The following is a 16,161-nucleotide window of genomic DNA, read 5'->3' as shown; positions in this document are numbered from 1 at the left end:
TTTGAGCTGGTCCAGAGAAGGGGAGTGGAGCTGGTCGAGGGTCTGGAGCACAAGTCCTATGAGCAGTGGTTGAGGGAGCTGGGGGTGTTTAGCCGGGAATAGTACCCTATTTTCCTGCTGATTACTCTAGTAATGTGCAACATTTCTCTGTATTTGGGGTAACAGTGAAGGAAGGCGCACTGGAGTTCCTAAACAAGTTTGTGGAATCTTTCTACTATCCTTCCTTCCTATGTGTAGCTAAACATTTTAAATACTGTGCCATCAGTTTAACTATTCTAAGCATCAACATTTCTTTCCTCATTGTAGCTGTATCACCCAAATGTTGTATGGTTTTAGAGAACCTTCTTGGAAAGTGAGTATAAATGTTGTATGGTTTTAGGGAACCTTCTTGGAAAGTGAGTATAAATGTCCAGAATTACCACATTATACATAATGAAGAAATAGAAATATATAATAAAACCACTTACAGGTTGGCAGGAGCCTGTCAAATTTGAGCAATAATCTTCCTTCCAGAGCTGCTACAAGTTCAAACAGGCCTATATTCCTTTAAAATTGAAAAAAAAAAAAAAAAAACAGAAATAGTATTTGTATTTGTTTATCTATCAGTAAAACTAGATGCAATGTAAACATGTAGCAAGCATCATTATTCTCCTCTAAAAATCCAAAGTGTACAATTGAAATGCTAAATAGGGAGAAAAGCTATGGTGAGTAGTAGAGTAAATGATACAGATTGCCAACCATATTGTTTTAATTTTCTTTTCAATAAAGAGTTACCTACATACACCTGCCTGCTGAGTGATTATCAGGCAGTGTTTTCCTTACAGTTCTGTGACATAAATTGAGGAAGAACTCAAACAAGAAAGAGTAGAACTAGATTAAGGTGTATCTATCTGTACAAATACAATTTTTAAAGACTTAACATAACAGCTTTTAAAATACATTTTTATCTCAAATAGTCTATTTAAAAATTATTTCTGTATAAATACAATGTTCAAATAATTTCTTTTATGAGATGACAGGTTGTATATAGTGATGGAGCTTATGGAGGGGGTGCCATTGGGAGAACAGTTTCACTCTTTGAAGGAAAAACAACATCAGTTTACAAAAGAGAGAATATGGCATATATTTATCTGAGTAAGGGCCTCCATTCTTTTTGCCAGGATTTTCCTACCTGTAATTAGTAGCACCATGTTTTTAGGCTAATAAATGACAAATTAATGCTTATTATATCAATCACTAATACATAGCTGTGAATTTAATGTGTCCTTATTTAGTTTGTAGTTAAGGATCTTTGTGAGGCTCTTTCTGTTTGTTTTTAAGCTTTGTCTAGCTCTTCATTATTTGCATAAAGAGAAAAGGATTGTTCATTGAGATCTCACTGTGAACAATATCATGTTGGGGGATAAAGACAAAGCTACAATTATTAAGTAGAACTGCTTTGCTTGGAGACAATTTCTCAAGATGTACCTGAGAAGCATTTCTTTACTGAAACTCTGAGAAGGTTTCAGATTTCTGGGTGTTGGTTTTCATTCTTAGAAGCTAGTAAATTACTGTATTATTATAATGTTGTGTGAAATCATTGAGTCACAGAATGGACTGGATTGAAAGGCACCTCAATCCTGCCCCTGCAGGGGGGTCTTTCTCTAGAACAGCTTGCTCAGTCTCATCAATCTTGACCTTAAACACTCCCAGGGATGGATGACCTGTTCCAGTACCTCACCACACCCACAGTAAAGAATTTTTTTTCTAATATCTAATCTAAACCTACCCTTTTCCAGTTTGAAACCATTCCCCCTTGTCCAGTCACTATGCACTGTTGTTGAAAGTCCTTCTCCATCTTTCTCAGGGGCTCCCTTCAGGTACTGAAAGCCACTATCAGGTCACCCTAGAGCTTTCTCTTCTCCAGGCTGAATAAACCCAATTCTCTCAGCCTCCCCTCACAGGAGAGGTGCTCCATCCCTCTGATGATCTTGTTGGTAATCCTCTGGACTCACTCCAACAGGTTGATGACCTTCCTGTGCTGGGGATCCCAGAGCTGGATGTGGCACTCCAGATGGGGTCTCATCAGAGGGAAGCAGAGGGGCAGAATCCCCTGCCTTGCCCTGCTGCCCACTGTGCTTTGGATGCAGCCCAGGAGACATTTGGCTTTCTGGGCTGTGAGTGCCCATGGCAGGGTCATGTCCCCTCACCCACCAGCACACCCAAGTCCTTCTCTCCAGGGCTGCTCTCCATTTGTTCTTTCCCAGCCTCTGTTGATACCGGGGGGTTGCCCTGACCCAGGTGCAGCACCTTGCTCTTGGTCTTGTTAAACTGTGAGATTCCCATGGGCCCATTTTTTGAGCTTGTCCTGGTCTCTCTAGATGGCATCCCATCCTCCAGGTGTACCAACTGCCCCAGTCAGCTTGGTGTCATCTGCAATTTATGTAGACTGATCCCTCTATCTATGTCGATAATGAATATATTAAATAACACTGGTCCCAGTATAGATCCCTGAGGGACAATAGTTGTCACTGGTGGACATTGGGACAATGAGCCATCAATCGCTATCCTCTGGATGCAACCATCCCACCAATCTCTTATTCATCTAGCAGTCCACTCATTAATTACTGTTGTGGGGAACCATGTCAAAGGCTTTTCAGAAGCCTTGATAAATGACATTTGTAGCCCTTCCATTGTCTACTGATGTAGTCACTCTTTCATAGAAGGTCACTATGGTCAGGAAGGACTTAACCTTGTTGAAGCCATGCTGACCATCTCAAATCACCTCCCTCCCCTACATGAGCCTTAGCATAGCTTCTAGGAGGATCTGTTCCATGACCTTCCCAGGCACAGAAGTAAAATAATTGCTGATGCAAATATTGTGTCATCAGCCATGGCTATATTTTTTGCATCTATGGATGGTAAATATGATGGAGATGATTTAGCCTTAAAATATTTAAACTATAGTTGTGCTTCAAGGCCTATTTTTACTTAAATTATCAAGAATATTGAAATAACCAGATTAGAGAAGAAGTGCTAATGAACATACAAAGTATAACAGCTGTCTATTCCATTCCAATTCTGCCATGAAATTGTTTAGCAGCCTTCAGTTGTTCCCAGATCAGCTGCAGTGAGGTGCTATTTGTATGTCTGTAGTAGTGAATATACTTGATGTATCCTTCTGTAATCGCCACAGGGTGGAGGAAGGAACCTAGGCAGTTTCCAGGAAGGACTTTGAAAGCAATATGTGTGTGAGCAGTACAAAGCATGGCATAGTTTTAGTCTTTTAGCAAATTAATACAACCTGGTGCACAGGTTGTGTATTATCTGTAAATTCAGATCCTGTAGTTTTCAAAGTTCTCAAAGAACAATTGCATGTTTTCTTGCTGCTCATGACACAGAAGAAAACAATTTGAATGCTGTAGAATTGTTGTGAGAAGTCTTTATGCAAAATTCCATCTCTCTTCTTTAAATATAACAGTAAACTGAAGACACACAGGCACACCCATCCACAAAACACTCAGCTATAAATATTTAGCAACTTTTGTTTCATAGTAACTATTTTTACCTCATGATCTACATATTTAAATTTATTCATTATGAAATTGCTTGTGCTAAACCCCCTCAGATTCTTAGTAATGATGTAGTTTTGAAAGAATGTGGTTTAATAGAGCAATTGTCCTTGAGTGATGAAAATAAATATTCCAAATACGATTTTAAAGTTATAATTGTATTTTATATCAACTACTGCCACTGAGGGGCAGTCTTGGCTCAACAACCTTTCCTCATCTTTAGTTCATTCTAAATATGGAGAAGTCTAAATGTACTTTCAAGTATAAGCTCAAAATTGCCCTTGAAAAGCATTTATATTTCTGTCAAAGATTTACCGGAGTTCAGGAAAATTGGAAGAACAGAAACTTATTTGGATAATTTCTACAGCAATTAGTTCGAAACTACTGCAGTATTTAAACAAACACTTCTTTATTTAGTCCTACAGCCAGTACAAGTGTAGTACCTAATGAATTTTTGGAGAGAGATGAAGAACTTTTATCTGTTGTTTCTGAATTTTATTAAGCCTTGCTTTTTTTATGACCTTAATGAAATTAAGGTGAATTTACTTTCTCTCTGCTGATAGTTAACATGTACTTTATAGATGCATGCTGTGGTATTGTTCCTAACTCATACAGTCTGTGTATGCCAAAGACTGGAGCATTTGTGATCTTACTGGTTATGTCTCACAATAGTTGAGGATAAATGTACTGTACATTTAGTACATTTCAAGTGCTCTTGGTGAAAGTTTGTCCTGATTTTGTTTGGGATAGAGTTGATTCTCTTTCTTGTAGCTGGTACAGTGCTGTGTTTTGAGTTTAGAATGACAGTAATGTCAATAACACGCTGAGCTTTTAGTTGTTGCTGAGGAGTGTATACTCTAAATCAAGGACTTTTCAGTTTTCTGTGCTCTGCCAGTGAGGAGCTGCACAATGAGCTGGGGGTGGGGAGTACATCCAGAATGGCTGACTTGAGCTAGCCCAAGGGATATTCCATACCATGGAATGTCATCCCCAGTATATAAACTGGGGCAAGTTGGCCAGGAGTTGCCAATGGCTGCTCATGGACTGGCTGGGCATCCTTCAGCAGGTAGTAAGCAACTGCAGTGAGCATCATTTGTTTTTCTTGAGTTTTATTCTGCCCCACATTCTTTTAATTACAATTGCTATTAATATTATAATAAATTACAATATTATAATAATGAAATATTATAATATTTTATTTTGTTTCAGTCATCAAACTGTTTTTACATTGACCCACGAGTTTTATTTCCTTTTTTTGCAATTCTCCTTCCCAGTGGGGAAGGTGAAAAATTGAGTCTGTGTTGTTGGCTGGGGCTAAACCATGTCAAAGTTACAACAAAATGTCAGATGAATGTGAAGCATGTGCTAAAATGCTGAGAAATCTCTGAATTGAATTTATCCTGTCAGCTTTTTAAAAAGAGAAGGTCTGCTCTAAGATCTACTGAAAACTGAACTTCTGTGTTTACAAGCTGCACACTCATCCTAAATAGAAAGAATTCAATTTTCTGGAGTCTTCCAAATCTGAAAACTGGCCCAAACTTGCCTTGATCTAACTAGAGTAGTGGACTACCTGTGAAACAGTGTCATGTGACTGTGTAAGTGGCATATGGCTGAAATTATTTTGCTTTATAAAAGAATCTTATAATACTGCTCTATTTTCTTTTCCTCAATCAGTTCTTCTGGAAATAGTGACCCTTGTTAATCTCTTGTTATGAGAATCTGGCAGTATAACAAAAGCAGATAACTCATCTGTAACTAATGTTCTTAAAAAATATTGTCTTTAGAGAGGTGCCTTAGTTTCAGATTCTTATGGTGTATTTTGATTTAAAAAAACTAGTGAAGTGATCAATATACTGGAGAAAGACCTTTTAGAGATTCAGACTTTAATTCTGCAACAGCCAATGAACTGCTTTAAGAAAATTCTTGGACTCACAGATAGGCGTTTTGTACCTTGTATATGAGAATGGGACCACTCACATTCCAAGTCCCTTGAAGATCTCTTACACAGTCTCTGCTTTTATGTTGGTTGAAAGGGATAGGAGTGCATAGAGTGGGAGACACTCCCACCTTGCTGTCAGAGTGGAAAACAATAAAGCTGCTGAAGAATTATGCTTATTTGTCCCGAATTCATGGAGAAGTGTTCTACAGGTGGCCCTTGTAGAACAATTCCAGCAGAACTTGGTAGGCAGGGACCTATGGTGAAAGAAAACAAGAATTCATACAAAGAAATCTGCAGCTGCCCTGGCACAATGCAAGATTAAATTTGAGGGACCTCTTCTAGGGATGGTCTCTGAATATCATGTGTATAGGTCTTACTGGAAAAGAAATACTTGAGATAATACCTCATGTTCTGGTGAGACTTTACCTGAGGTACTGTGTCCAGCTCTTGGGTCCTCAGCACAAGAAGGACATGGAGCTGTTGGAGTCAATCCAGAGGAAGGTTAGGAAGAGGATTGTGGTGGTTTTACATGGGAGATCTGAAACTGGCGAACCAAAACCACTACACAGATAAGAGGAGTGGAATGAGGGAAGGTTGAAAAAGTTGGGATTGCTCAGCCTGGAGAAGAAAAAGCTCTGGGGTGACCTTAGTGCACCTTTCTGAACATAAAGGGGACCAAAAAAGAGCTGGAGAAGGACTTTTCACAAGGGCCTGTAGTGGCAGAACAAGGGGATATGGCTTCAAACTCAGAGAGAGTAGATCAAGTTAGATGGGTCTCTGAGCAGCCTGGTGTAGTCAAAGGTGTCCTAACCCATGGCAGGGAGCTTGGAACTTGATAATCTTAACATCCCTTCCTACCCAAGCCATTCTACATTAATATTCTGAAGAATTTTTGAATATTTATAGTCACACTGTGTTTTCTTTTTCTTAAGTAATGGGTGTGGTAAGATACTTTCTTTATTCAGATCTTTCTTTATTGTTTTGTTTTTAAACTTGCACAAGACAGAAATGAAAGTTCTAAGCCCAGGAGGTGCTTCATTCTAATGTGAAAATTGTACAACCATTTTGTATTTCCCAGGACATCTTTTACACATGTCAATTAAACTTGAATTATCCTAGTCTCTTTCAGGCTCTTAAAAGTTGTGTGCTGTTACAAATGTAAACAGACATTTACAATCTGATCCTAGCTGGGCTGTTTCTGACTATGGAGAACTTTAAGCATATTGTTGTTTTGTAGTCTCTAGAACTGCCCACCCTACTCATTTTCTGTTTAATTTTTGACATAAATTCCATAGGAAGAGGTCCATAACTACCATCTCTTATGCTGGTACAGCATTTAATCATAATTGGTTGAACTACCAGTATTATGAAAATATAAATAATGAATCATGCCAACCTGCAATTTTGTAAGACATCTCAGTCTAAATTGATAGAAAAGTATTACCAAAACTGTACATCTCTGGTCAGACTGAAACTCTGATGTATTGTTACAGACACATACAAAAAAAGTGGAATTTTAGGTGCAGCCTGGTTGGAAGTTGTTTTGTTATAGGGTTTTAAAGATTCATTGAACCAATATTATCTGTGGCTTTCCTTTTAATCTGCCCAGCCTTTTTATATAAGACATTGAGAAGTTACAGTTCTAAATTGAAAATGTGTATCTGTTTTTATTGCAGCTATATTTCACTGCAGCTGTATTTTGGTTCTAGCCCAGTGTATTTCTGCCTAGAGCTCCATAGCTGCATCTGTTTGTAGGACAAAATAGACTCTGTAGATCATCACTTTTCCTCAGTGTCCTTTAGTTGCAGTATGGTTTAGACCCTGATGGTCAGAGGGCTGTGTGGAATCACTTGGACACCTTTCAGAGCTGATATCAAGGAGAATTCTGAAGGGTACCCTACTCTGCTTTAGGAAGCATGTTCTGTTTAATGTTTAGTTCACATGGTAAAATAGCAGCTGGAAAGATCTGTATGGGTCTGAACCTAGGATTATATAGCAGCAGAATGCTTGCTTTGAGGCAACTCACCTGTTGGATAAGCTTCTAATCATAGCAGGCAGCCATGGAGTGTCAGAATGGTTAATTGAATGTGATTTGAAAAGTTCAAAGAGTTGCTGGAAGAAAGCTCCCTGTTAGTTTTGTAATTCAGAATATTTGCTTGAGTGCCTTGTATAAAACACCTGTTGACTCTGGATTCTGTTCCATGTCCAGAGAAGCAGTGGCCATGAGATAAGGTGGATATAACCAGTGTCTGTTGTGTGTTAGTCACTGCTCAGATTCACTTGAATCAGTCAGTGTTATTTTTTTAGCAGATTACATGGCTCATTTAACTAATATTCATAATCAGAATTGCTACCCTTCACACTGAGGTTCAAGGAAGTCCTTGCAGTACTGTATTGTAGTACTTTATTTTTAAACTTATTTTCATAACAGGCTGAGTACAATCTTCTACTTTTTTATATTCACATTGTAAATCAAACGTTCTGGAAATCGTTGGTGGATTAATACCATGATCACATCTCTCCACAAATCTCAGTTCTAGATACGGATCAGTGCTTAGGTTCCTAGTGCAGAAGTTACAAGCTTCACAAAATCAGCACTAGATTGTTTACAAAGCATTAATAAAAGCACTCAGAAAAAAGAAGGATAGAATAGCTAAAAGTTTTGTTTGGGAATGAGGAGAAGTTAATTCTATTGATGGGTAAAAGTAGAATAAGTATGTACTGTTGTTGATTAAATTGCAAATTATCTTGATTTTAGCATATGTTTTTATAGAAAATGAATATATAATTTTATAATTTTAAAATGAATATATAATTTTATAATTTTATACTCGAAATTGCTGTACCTCGGTCAGTTGCTCACAAACCTGCCTGATTACAATTGTAAACTTGCTGAAGAGAAGCAAAGGGTTTTTCTCTCATCCTGAACCTTTCAGGGTAGAAGAAGAAACTGCTCAGTGGGTACACAGTGAAAATCTGATGTGCGCAGGTCTGAAATTCATATATGGGGTGAATTTGATACTCTGTTAATATTTTTTTTTTTTGCTCTGCTTTTGGTCTTTGTGTGTGCATTTGATTTTAGGAGAACTTAATGACATTTTCAAATAGGGTTCAGATATAAATTATGGCAAAAAACCTGCAGATATGAAATAAGTGTTGTTAAGCTGTATCTGGATAATTTTTGTTTTGTTTATATTGCAGAAGAAAATTTAGGTAAGAATTTTGGGAAATGAAACAGCAAATGAAAATCCAGATTCTCTTAATAAAAAGAGTAATTAAAAAAACATTACAGGTATCGAAAATGCTCATTGGAAGAGACTGCTAAAATTTAGAAAGTTTCTGTAATTTGGCCATCATGAAAGCTGCAGAGACTATGAAGTAGGAGGTTAAGATACTAGTTAAGTCAGCCTAGTCCTATTTTCATAGTTCTGTCTTTCCTTCATGCCCTCTTCCACAGATTTTTAATCTTTTTTGAAGCCACCTTGCTTCATTATCACTTATTCTGCCACTCTAAACATAGTGTAAACAAGTGAAAAAAGTGAAGGAGGGTGATCAGAATCTAAAGGATTATGACTACATCATATTGTTTTAATTGTTTTAATTTTTCTTCCTGTTTGAGGATTGTCTTGTATGGTTGCTTGACTATTTTTTTAACAAATTTAAAAAAATAAAAACAAACCCCTAATTAATAGGGGTCACCTTCCTGTTTGGTCATATCTTCATTTAATGATACATGAGACAGGCCTGTCACAGTTCTCAGAAGTTATTTTATTGTTTGTTAGTCATTGTAGCAACTTTTGTCACCATATACCAAATAATCATGGAATAGTAAAAGTTTTAGACCAATTTATTTATTTATTAAGACACATGCTTAAATAAATTAAAAGAAGCAATGTCACTAGTTTGGTGCAGTTCATTTTCATTTGAATCTCTATTATAGGCTTGAAAAAGCTAAGAAAAAATGTTATGCTTAATGTAAAGCAGATTGTCCTGGGCTTTACATTCCTTAGCTCTGGCAGCACCAGTTGTATTTAGGAGTTTCTTGCTGGTGTCAACAAAGTTTAGCCAAATTTGGAAAAAGTAATTGCCAGTGAAAGGGATTTATCCCTCCATTTCTGAGGACCTGAGCTTAAAATGAAAAGAATATATTTACTCCATCTGGCTGATTTTTCCCTTGCTTTCTTTCTTTTCTCCAGATAATCACTCATGTTGTATTAAAATAAACTACTATTTCCAGAACTGAGATGTTCAGCTGCCTTCTTTCCTTTTCTACATCTCTCAATAGGAACTGAATTTATGAATTATTGTAATGTCTCAACACTCTTCCTTCATCAAATATTGTTTGAAGAATTCTAAAGGAAGGAATTTGGAATGATGCAGCCCAATTAATACAGGGAAGTATCACCACTGCAAAAACCTCTGGTCCTTTGGGGATTAATATTTCTTGTAGTGAACTGCCTGAGGACTGCCTTAACTCAAGGGAAAAGGGAGGCTTCTTGGTTATCCTGTTAATTTAGCATTCTTTCTACTTACATTTTCCAAGCACTGCAGAGCTAGTCCTTCTTTGGACATTTTGTTCAAAGAAAAATGATCTGTGGCTTGAGCGTCTAGATTTGGCTTTCTTATCAAAGGCCCTTTCTGAATTCAAGAACTGCTCCTTTTATGACCCTGAAGGCTTGCACTGAGCAAGAGCCAATAGAAACTAATTTTTCTTACCTGTATTTCTTCTCATCTCCAGCTTCTTTTGATAGGTAGTAACATTTTGAAATAAAATTTTTATGAACTGTGTCAGAGTGAAAGCAATTGGAATAGGCATGCAATGGGCTCTGTCCAAGTAGAACAGAAGTTCTTAGATTATTTTAAACATTGTGATTTGTTACTTACAACACAAATCTTCTTCTGAAGTAGCATTGCAATACAAAAATTATTAACAGGATTTATGAAGTACAGTAATGTTTTCTGCTCTTTGTGCTTGGACTTAATGAAGTGTGATGTATTTTAACTGCATTGTTGTATGGAGGCTGCAGTAGAATATTGAATTGGAAAAAACAAACTTGAACTGTTTGCTTGGAACTTTGATTAAAAATATAATCTCTAAAGACTGTGTGTGATGTTTTGTGAAAGACTACCTGATAATTAAACAAGGCACTAATATTAACATAATTACATGGTGATCTGTATCTACAGCTTTTTCACAAGCTAAGTCTAAGAGCCACCATTATTTCTTAACAAATTTCATTTTTGAACATGAGCTATCAAGTTATTAGGGCCCCCCCACCCAATGCTTCTTTGAAATTAAATTTCTTGGAAAGTCCATCCTTCCCAACTGTCATAATTTCAAGGAAAGAAAACTAATTACTATAGATTTAGATTATTAGAGATGACATCACTGCTTATTATACATAGCATTGTCATACAGTATATTGAAATATATTAATAGAAACCTGAAACTGGTCATATAGTTTAGATTGAAACCATCAGAGGTGTGCTTATGGTATTTTTAAAGCAGATAGGCCTAATTCAAGTGTAACTTGCTGATGAATGTGGAGATAAAAAGATAATATGGTCCAGTTCTGTGAAATGTAAAAGATATAAAATCCCAAATCTCCCTTTCACCCTCCCCCAGCTTTTCAGCTGTTGTGACTGTGCACTGGTTGTCATCAATCAGTGGAGGTGGCAGCTATTGAGATGGGAATCTTTTTGTCCCCTTTTTTTATTATTGTAGCTGACCTTAGCCTCGCAAAGCGAAGGCAAGAAAACTGCAAACTTGCATAAGCAGTGGTATCCTATAATATAGGATATCCTATAGGTATTTCTATAGATATATATCTAGGTAGATCTCTCTCTCTAGGTGTATATATGTCTTACCTATATGTAATCCTATTATCCTATAATAAATAGGTAATCCTATACTCGAGGTAAGTACTCCTGCATGTAACTTTTAGTCCAGGGGCTTCCCTCTTCATGGTTACTCTTGGAGCAGATAGGGAAGTTGCAATGGAGAAGGGAGGAAGGTGCAAGTCACAAGCTCCTCTGCAACAGTTGGTTGCCTCCCTCTTTTGATGTTGCTGTTAACACATGGTGGTTACTGTGGGTTAAGTCGGTGCAAAAATGAATGAGCTGCAGTAGTGCAGTAACTTGTTTGTCTATATATAGAATATCCTTGTAGATAAGGAAATGTGTGTTTATATTATAAAAAGGTGTATGTAAACAGTGTCAATTACTGCCACCACCACCACATGTGAAGGCCTTATACCTGTGACAATGTTTGGCCTGCAGGCTGTGATAACACATTAAAAGGTCCAAGCCATTAGGAGAGCTGCTGGTTGTTCCTCTGAATTAAGAGTGAGTCAAGAACTCCGGCATTTGGCAGTTGAACATAATTAATTTTGCCATTTTTGAAATTGTTTCTTGTGAATTCCTAGTACCAGAATGATAATGATTGACACTTATTCCCTAGAAATCCCTAAATCCTAAAATGGCTTCAAGAGTGAGACCTTTTAATATGTTAAATATTCAAGTCACATACCTTGGAAGACTAATGCTTGTAGTTCTTAGTGAGCAAAGGTAAGGGGATTGCGAGGGTGCCTTAACTGGTTATCCAAATATTCCTGAAGCATGCACAATCTCTGAGTGACACTGGATCTGTGAGTGATAGTTGGGGTATACAGAGTGTTGTAAGAGTTTGGTGTAACTAGTTATGTGCCATCTTTTTTTCAGCTTCTCTGAAATAATCAATTTGTTTTGTTCACTTACAGCTGGGAAGAGAAGCTGTTGATGAGAATTTATTCTGCTCTTTTAAACACCAGTTTAAAAATAGAGGTGTCAGAGGTGTCAAAACCATGCTGCCATGGCCCTCAGGCACGCTGAATTGTAATTTTTCTTATCCCATCTACATTTATTTCTTCTTCTTCTTTTTCCTCTGTTAGATGCCTGTTTTGTTTTCACTAATATCTTTTGGATTTTTAATATTTTGTAGGAAATTTTTATTTGAGGGTAGTGTTCTGTAGATTTAAATACTTTTTAAAATATTATTTTTGCTTATACTATATTTATTATTATTCTCATACCCTGTCTTTGTACATGGAAGTTCATATCAGAGCTAGAACTTTGGCAGATCTTTTTCTACCTCTTTATCCAGTTATTTGGATGCAGGATTGAGGATAAAATGTCCCTTACATGTTGCAGTTTCTCAAGTAAGCAGTCTTTTGGGACATTACTTGTCAGTTCTACTCCACAGGCAAAATCATGGAAGCAGTGATCCTTGTCTGTCTGCAGTCAGAAAAGAGAACAAGGATACAGTACAGATGTCTTTGTATTTAAAGTATATGCGTGAGTAATATTTAAAATGACAGGCTAAGATATTAGTCTTTCCAATGTCATAATAATTTAAGAATGCTGAAAAGGCTTTGCAAACATCACCACGCACTGGAGGCCACCTTCAAGGTGCTTGGTTAGTTCTGGGTGTGACAGTGGGCTTTTTGAAATGGAAGCCTGTTCACAAGGAATAAGAGGAACTGACAGAATATTTTAGCACAAGTCTTGAAGGAGAAATCAGACCCTACAGACTTAAGCAGTGCTTGGACTAGACTTTTTAGTGGGGCTTTTTTGAGTAATTTAAGTAGATGTTAAAGGCTATTAAAAAATAAAAAATTAGGACTGCCTACTTACCAATGCATAAACCTCCCCCCCCAACCCCAAACCAAAAAGAGATGAGAAAGATTGTTTTCATCTTAGAATGGCAGAAATAGCTTTCTTCTGAATTGACAGGCAATAGTTTTGAGTAGTTTGAGACACAACCCATCCTTCTGTGAGCAGACAATATAGTGCAGAAACAAAACAATAAATATCAAAAATAGCATTTGATGCTTATTGTTTAAATTTGACTAAGCAATGTTTTGCAGAATGGTTCAGATTAAAATGCATCACTGTATGTACCAAACATGTTTGTATTTGGGCTTGACTGAATCAATGTGCTAATGCAATTTTTTGAACCTTGTGTCATCATAAAATAACTACAGATACTGTTTTTTGTTTAGACAGGGGCTTATATAATTATGCTTTGTAATTGTGATGGTTTTTAATTTTACTTCATACTAGGTTGCATTCTACTACCACACTAATTAAATTCCTTTTAATTGGTTATCTCCCTGAACTAAAATTCCAGCAATGTGTGTGTTTAGAATACCAAATGTATTAAATAGATGTGTTTACACTTAATACTTTAAAAGTTGAGGAAAAGACTGCTTTAGGGAATTGGTAATGAATCCTGAAGTCTTTTCCCAGCTCATAAGTCACTAGAAACAATCTGCTTCAAGTTGGTGGTGACAGTCTTTATTATTGTGCTGTCTCAAAGGCCTTCCCAGAAGAGACACAGCAACTGTCCATGGTTATGGAGAATGATGTTTCCTTTCAATTATACCTTCCATTTATTTGTTTCAAAGAAAGGATTGTGATTTAGGAAGAGAGGATATATTGCTGGCACATCAAGAGATGTATATAATTGTATATGTATAGAGACTATTTAGATGAACTCTGGGAAATTAAGTTAATTTTGAGATTTGATGGAATAGAGGGTCCCATCATAAGTGCTTGAGAGCTTGACTGATCTTTAAAAGCTGTTGAGAAACTCTGAGTAGATTCCCTCAGGTGTCATTAAGAAGTGGGCAAGAAAGTTCTACCTTAGTTGGTGAGCTAACTTGATCTTTCTGAAACAAAATTGTTTTCAAATGTTAGGAAACTGATGCACAGAACAATGTTGTTTATTTAGCTTTTTGTGCCAGTGTTGAGGAGTTTTCTTGCTGTGGTCTTTTGAGGAAACTCCTATTTCAGTGGTAATTGGACATATTCTTTTACTCCCTCATCTTCTCTGCTGTGGAGGAGAAAATATTCCTTGATCTTAATTTCTGTTTATGGACTATACACTGGCTCTGTGTACTGTGTTATGTTAACCAGATTTCTTTTCTAGTACTGGTCACTGCTTCTGTTTATACCCATATCTTGTGAGAGCATTGCATAAATCAATAGTCTGGTATGATTTCTCATGAAGAGACCTGCAGTAGCTGCATTGCTTATTATGGTGACATAATATTTTCACTTAATTAAAGTATTATTGTTTTTGGAAAGGTCATTTAAGATGAGGGAGTGTGTTGTATTTTCATAAATACTTTATTTTTAGCCTTTATGATCTATATTGTCAAACTGATTACAAGATTTCCCAGCAGTACTTTATTTCTCCAAAAATAGAATCTGAAACATTTCACCAATTTCGAGCAAGTTTGAGAGTTTAGCTTTTTTCAATGTTTGTGAAAATTTGGTGATGGATCAAGTAGCGAAACAATTCTGTTTTGGCAAGAAAAGTTTTTAAACTCAGCTGAAACTTTCCAAATTTCCAAAATCAGCTGCAGTATATGCTGTTGTGTGACAGCAGTTTGGTGTGTTTAGATAACCCAGAGAATAGGAAACTGAAGGTACTGTGTAATGGTCAGGGGAAACAGAAAACTAGTGGAAAACTTGTCTTGTGCTAGTTTTGCCATTCATGGAACAGATGGCTCCTGGAGGGGATTTGCTGATTTAAATAGAAAGGTAACAGGAGTTAAATGATCCTTTCAGTATATCAACACTGATTTTTTTTACCAGAGGATCTTCTGAAAGTTGTTTAATACAAGTGTTCACTCCAAGAATGAAAGATGGCAATGAAATACAATTGTGAAAGTTTGGTTGTGGTGTAAACATAAGTTTAGAATGGTGGGTGTCAGCAAAAATTCCAGTTCAGTTGGAGATAGAATCCACAGGGAGAATATAGGTTGGACAGGCAGGCAGTACTGTCCCTGTGTGTAACCCACAGGACAGCTCTGTGTAGAACATTATGTTTCATTGTGGGCCCCTGGTGACTAAAAGGACACTTGGATAAACCTCAAGGAAGAACATTATAAGTACTTGACAGAGGCTGCCTTACAAAAAGATGTTCTAATGATTTAATTTTATATAGTTTTTATTAAATTAGAAGTTTGTCTAGTTTAATGTCACCCGACATTTGAAATGTACTTAATATCATGCCTAGTGTAAGATAGCATTATACTTGGGAGTAAAACTGGAAATTACATGGAGCAAAGTAAGAAAGCATGAAGATATTCTCCAGAAAAGTGTTTTGGGGCAATTATACAATTTTCACTGTAAGAGATAATACTAGATAGGGGAGAAGGGGAAAAAAAATCTTGGACTAAAAGAAAACAAGCCCCTTTGTAAGTAACATGGACTAGTCCATATTGTGTATTTCTCCTATCCTGAGTAGAGTTGTACTCACAAGGGCTTAAAAGTAGCTTGAAGTCATAGCACAAGTTGTTTACATGAAAGGGAGTGTGAAAGCAGTTTTCTATACTTCTTTTCTATCAAATGGGTGGTGCTGATCCAGCTTCTAAAGAGTTACTTTAATGCTGAGGGGTGGGGTGTAGCATGTAATAATTTTATAGTCTCCATGTTGACTTTAGACTGCTATCTTCAGGGGAAAAAAAAAAGTACTGTTTTACTATAATACCATAATACATTATAAATCAACAATGTACTTATTTCTGTAGAACTTATATAAGTTTTACAGCAATATTTTAATCTATAATAATGATTATATTATTATCTCTTTGGAAGGGGTAATAATGATAGTGAACGAATACT

The 16,161-nt window shown here is 36.6% G+C and overlaps 1 protein-coding gene across 1 annotated transcript in view; it reads left to right on the top strand.

The window, feature by feature from the left end:
* NEK10 (NIMA related kinase 10) overlaps positions 1–16,161 on the top strand; it is a gene marked incomplete at its 5' end in the record, with an annotated part of 89,129 nt that overhangs the window by 14,923 nt on the left and 58,045 nt on the right. Inside the window, 6 exon segments of the mRNA XM_059838723.1 lie at positions 307–352; positions 1,013–1,134; positions 1,321–1,413; positions 8,031–8,040; positions 11,216–11,259; positions 11,951–12,057. Coding sequence (XP_059694706.1) covers positions 307–352; positions 1,013–1,134; positions 1,321–1,413; positions 8,031–8,040; positions 11,216–11,259; positions 11,951–12,057 — 422 coding nt within the window.

This window comes from Haemorhous mexicanus, chromosome 1, assembly GCF_027477595.1.
Source record: "Haemorhous mexicanus isolate bHaeMex1 chromosome 1, bHaeMex1.pri, whole genome shotgun sequence".
Classification (NCBI taxonomy): Eukaryota; Metazoa; Chordata; class Aves; order Passeriformes; family Fringillidae; genus Haemorhous; species Haemorhous mexicanus.
This window is presented reverse-complemented; position numbering and strand designations above follow the sequence as displayed.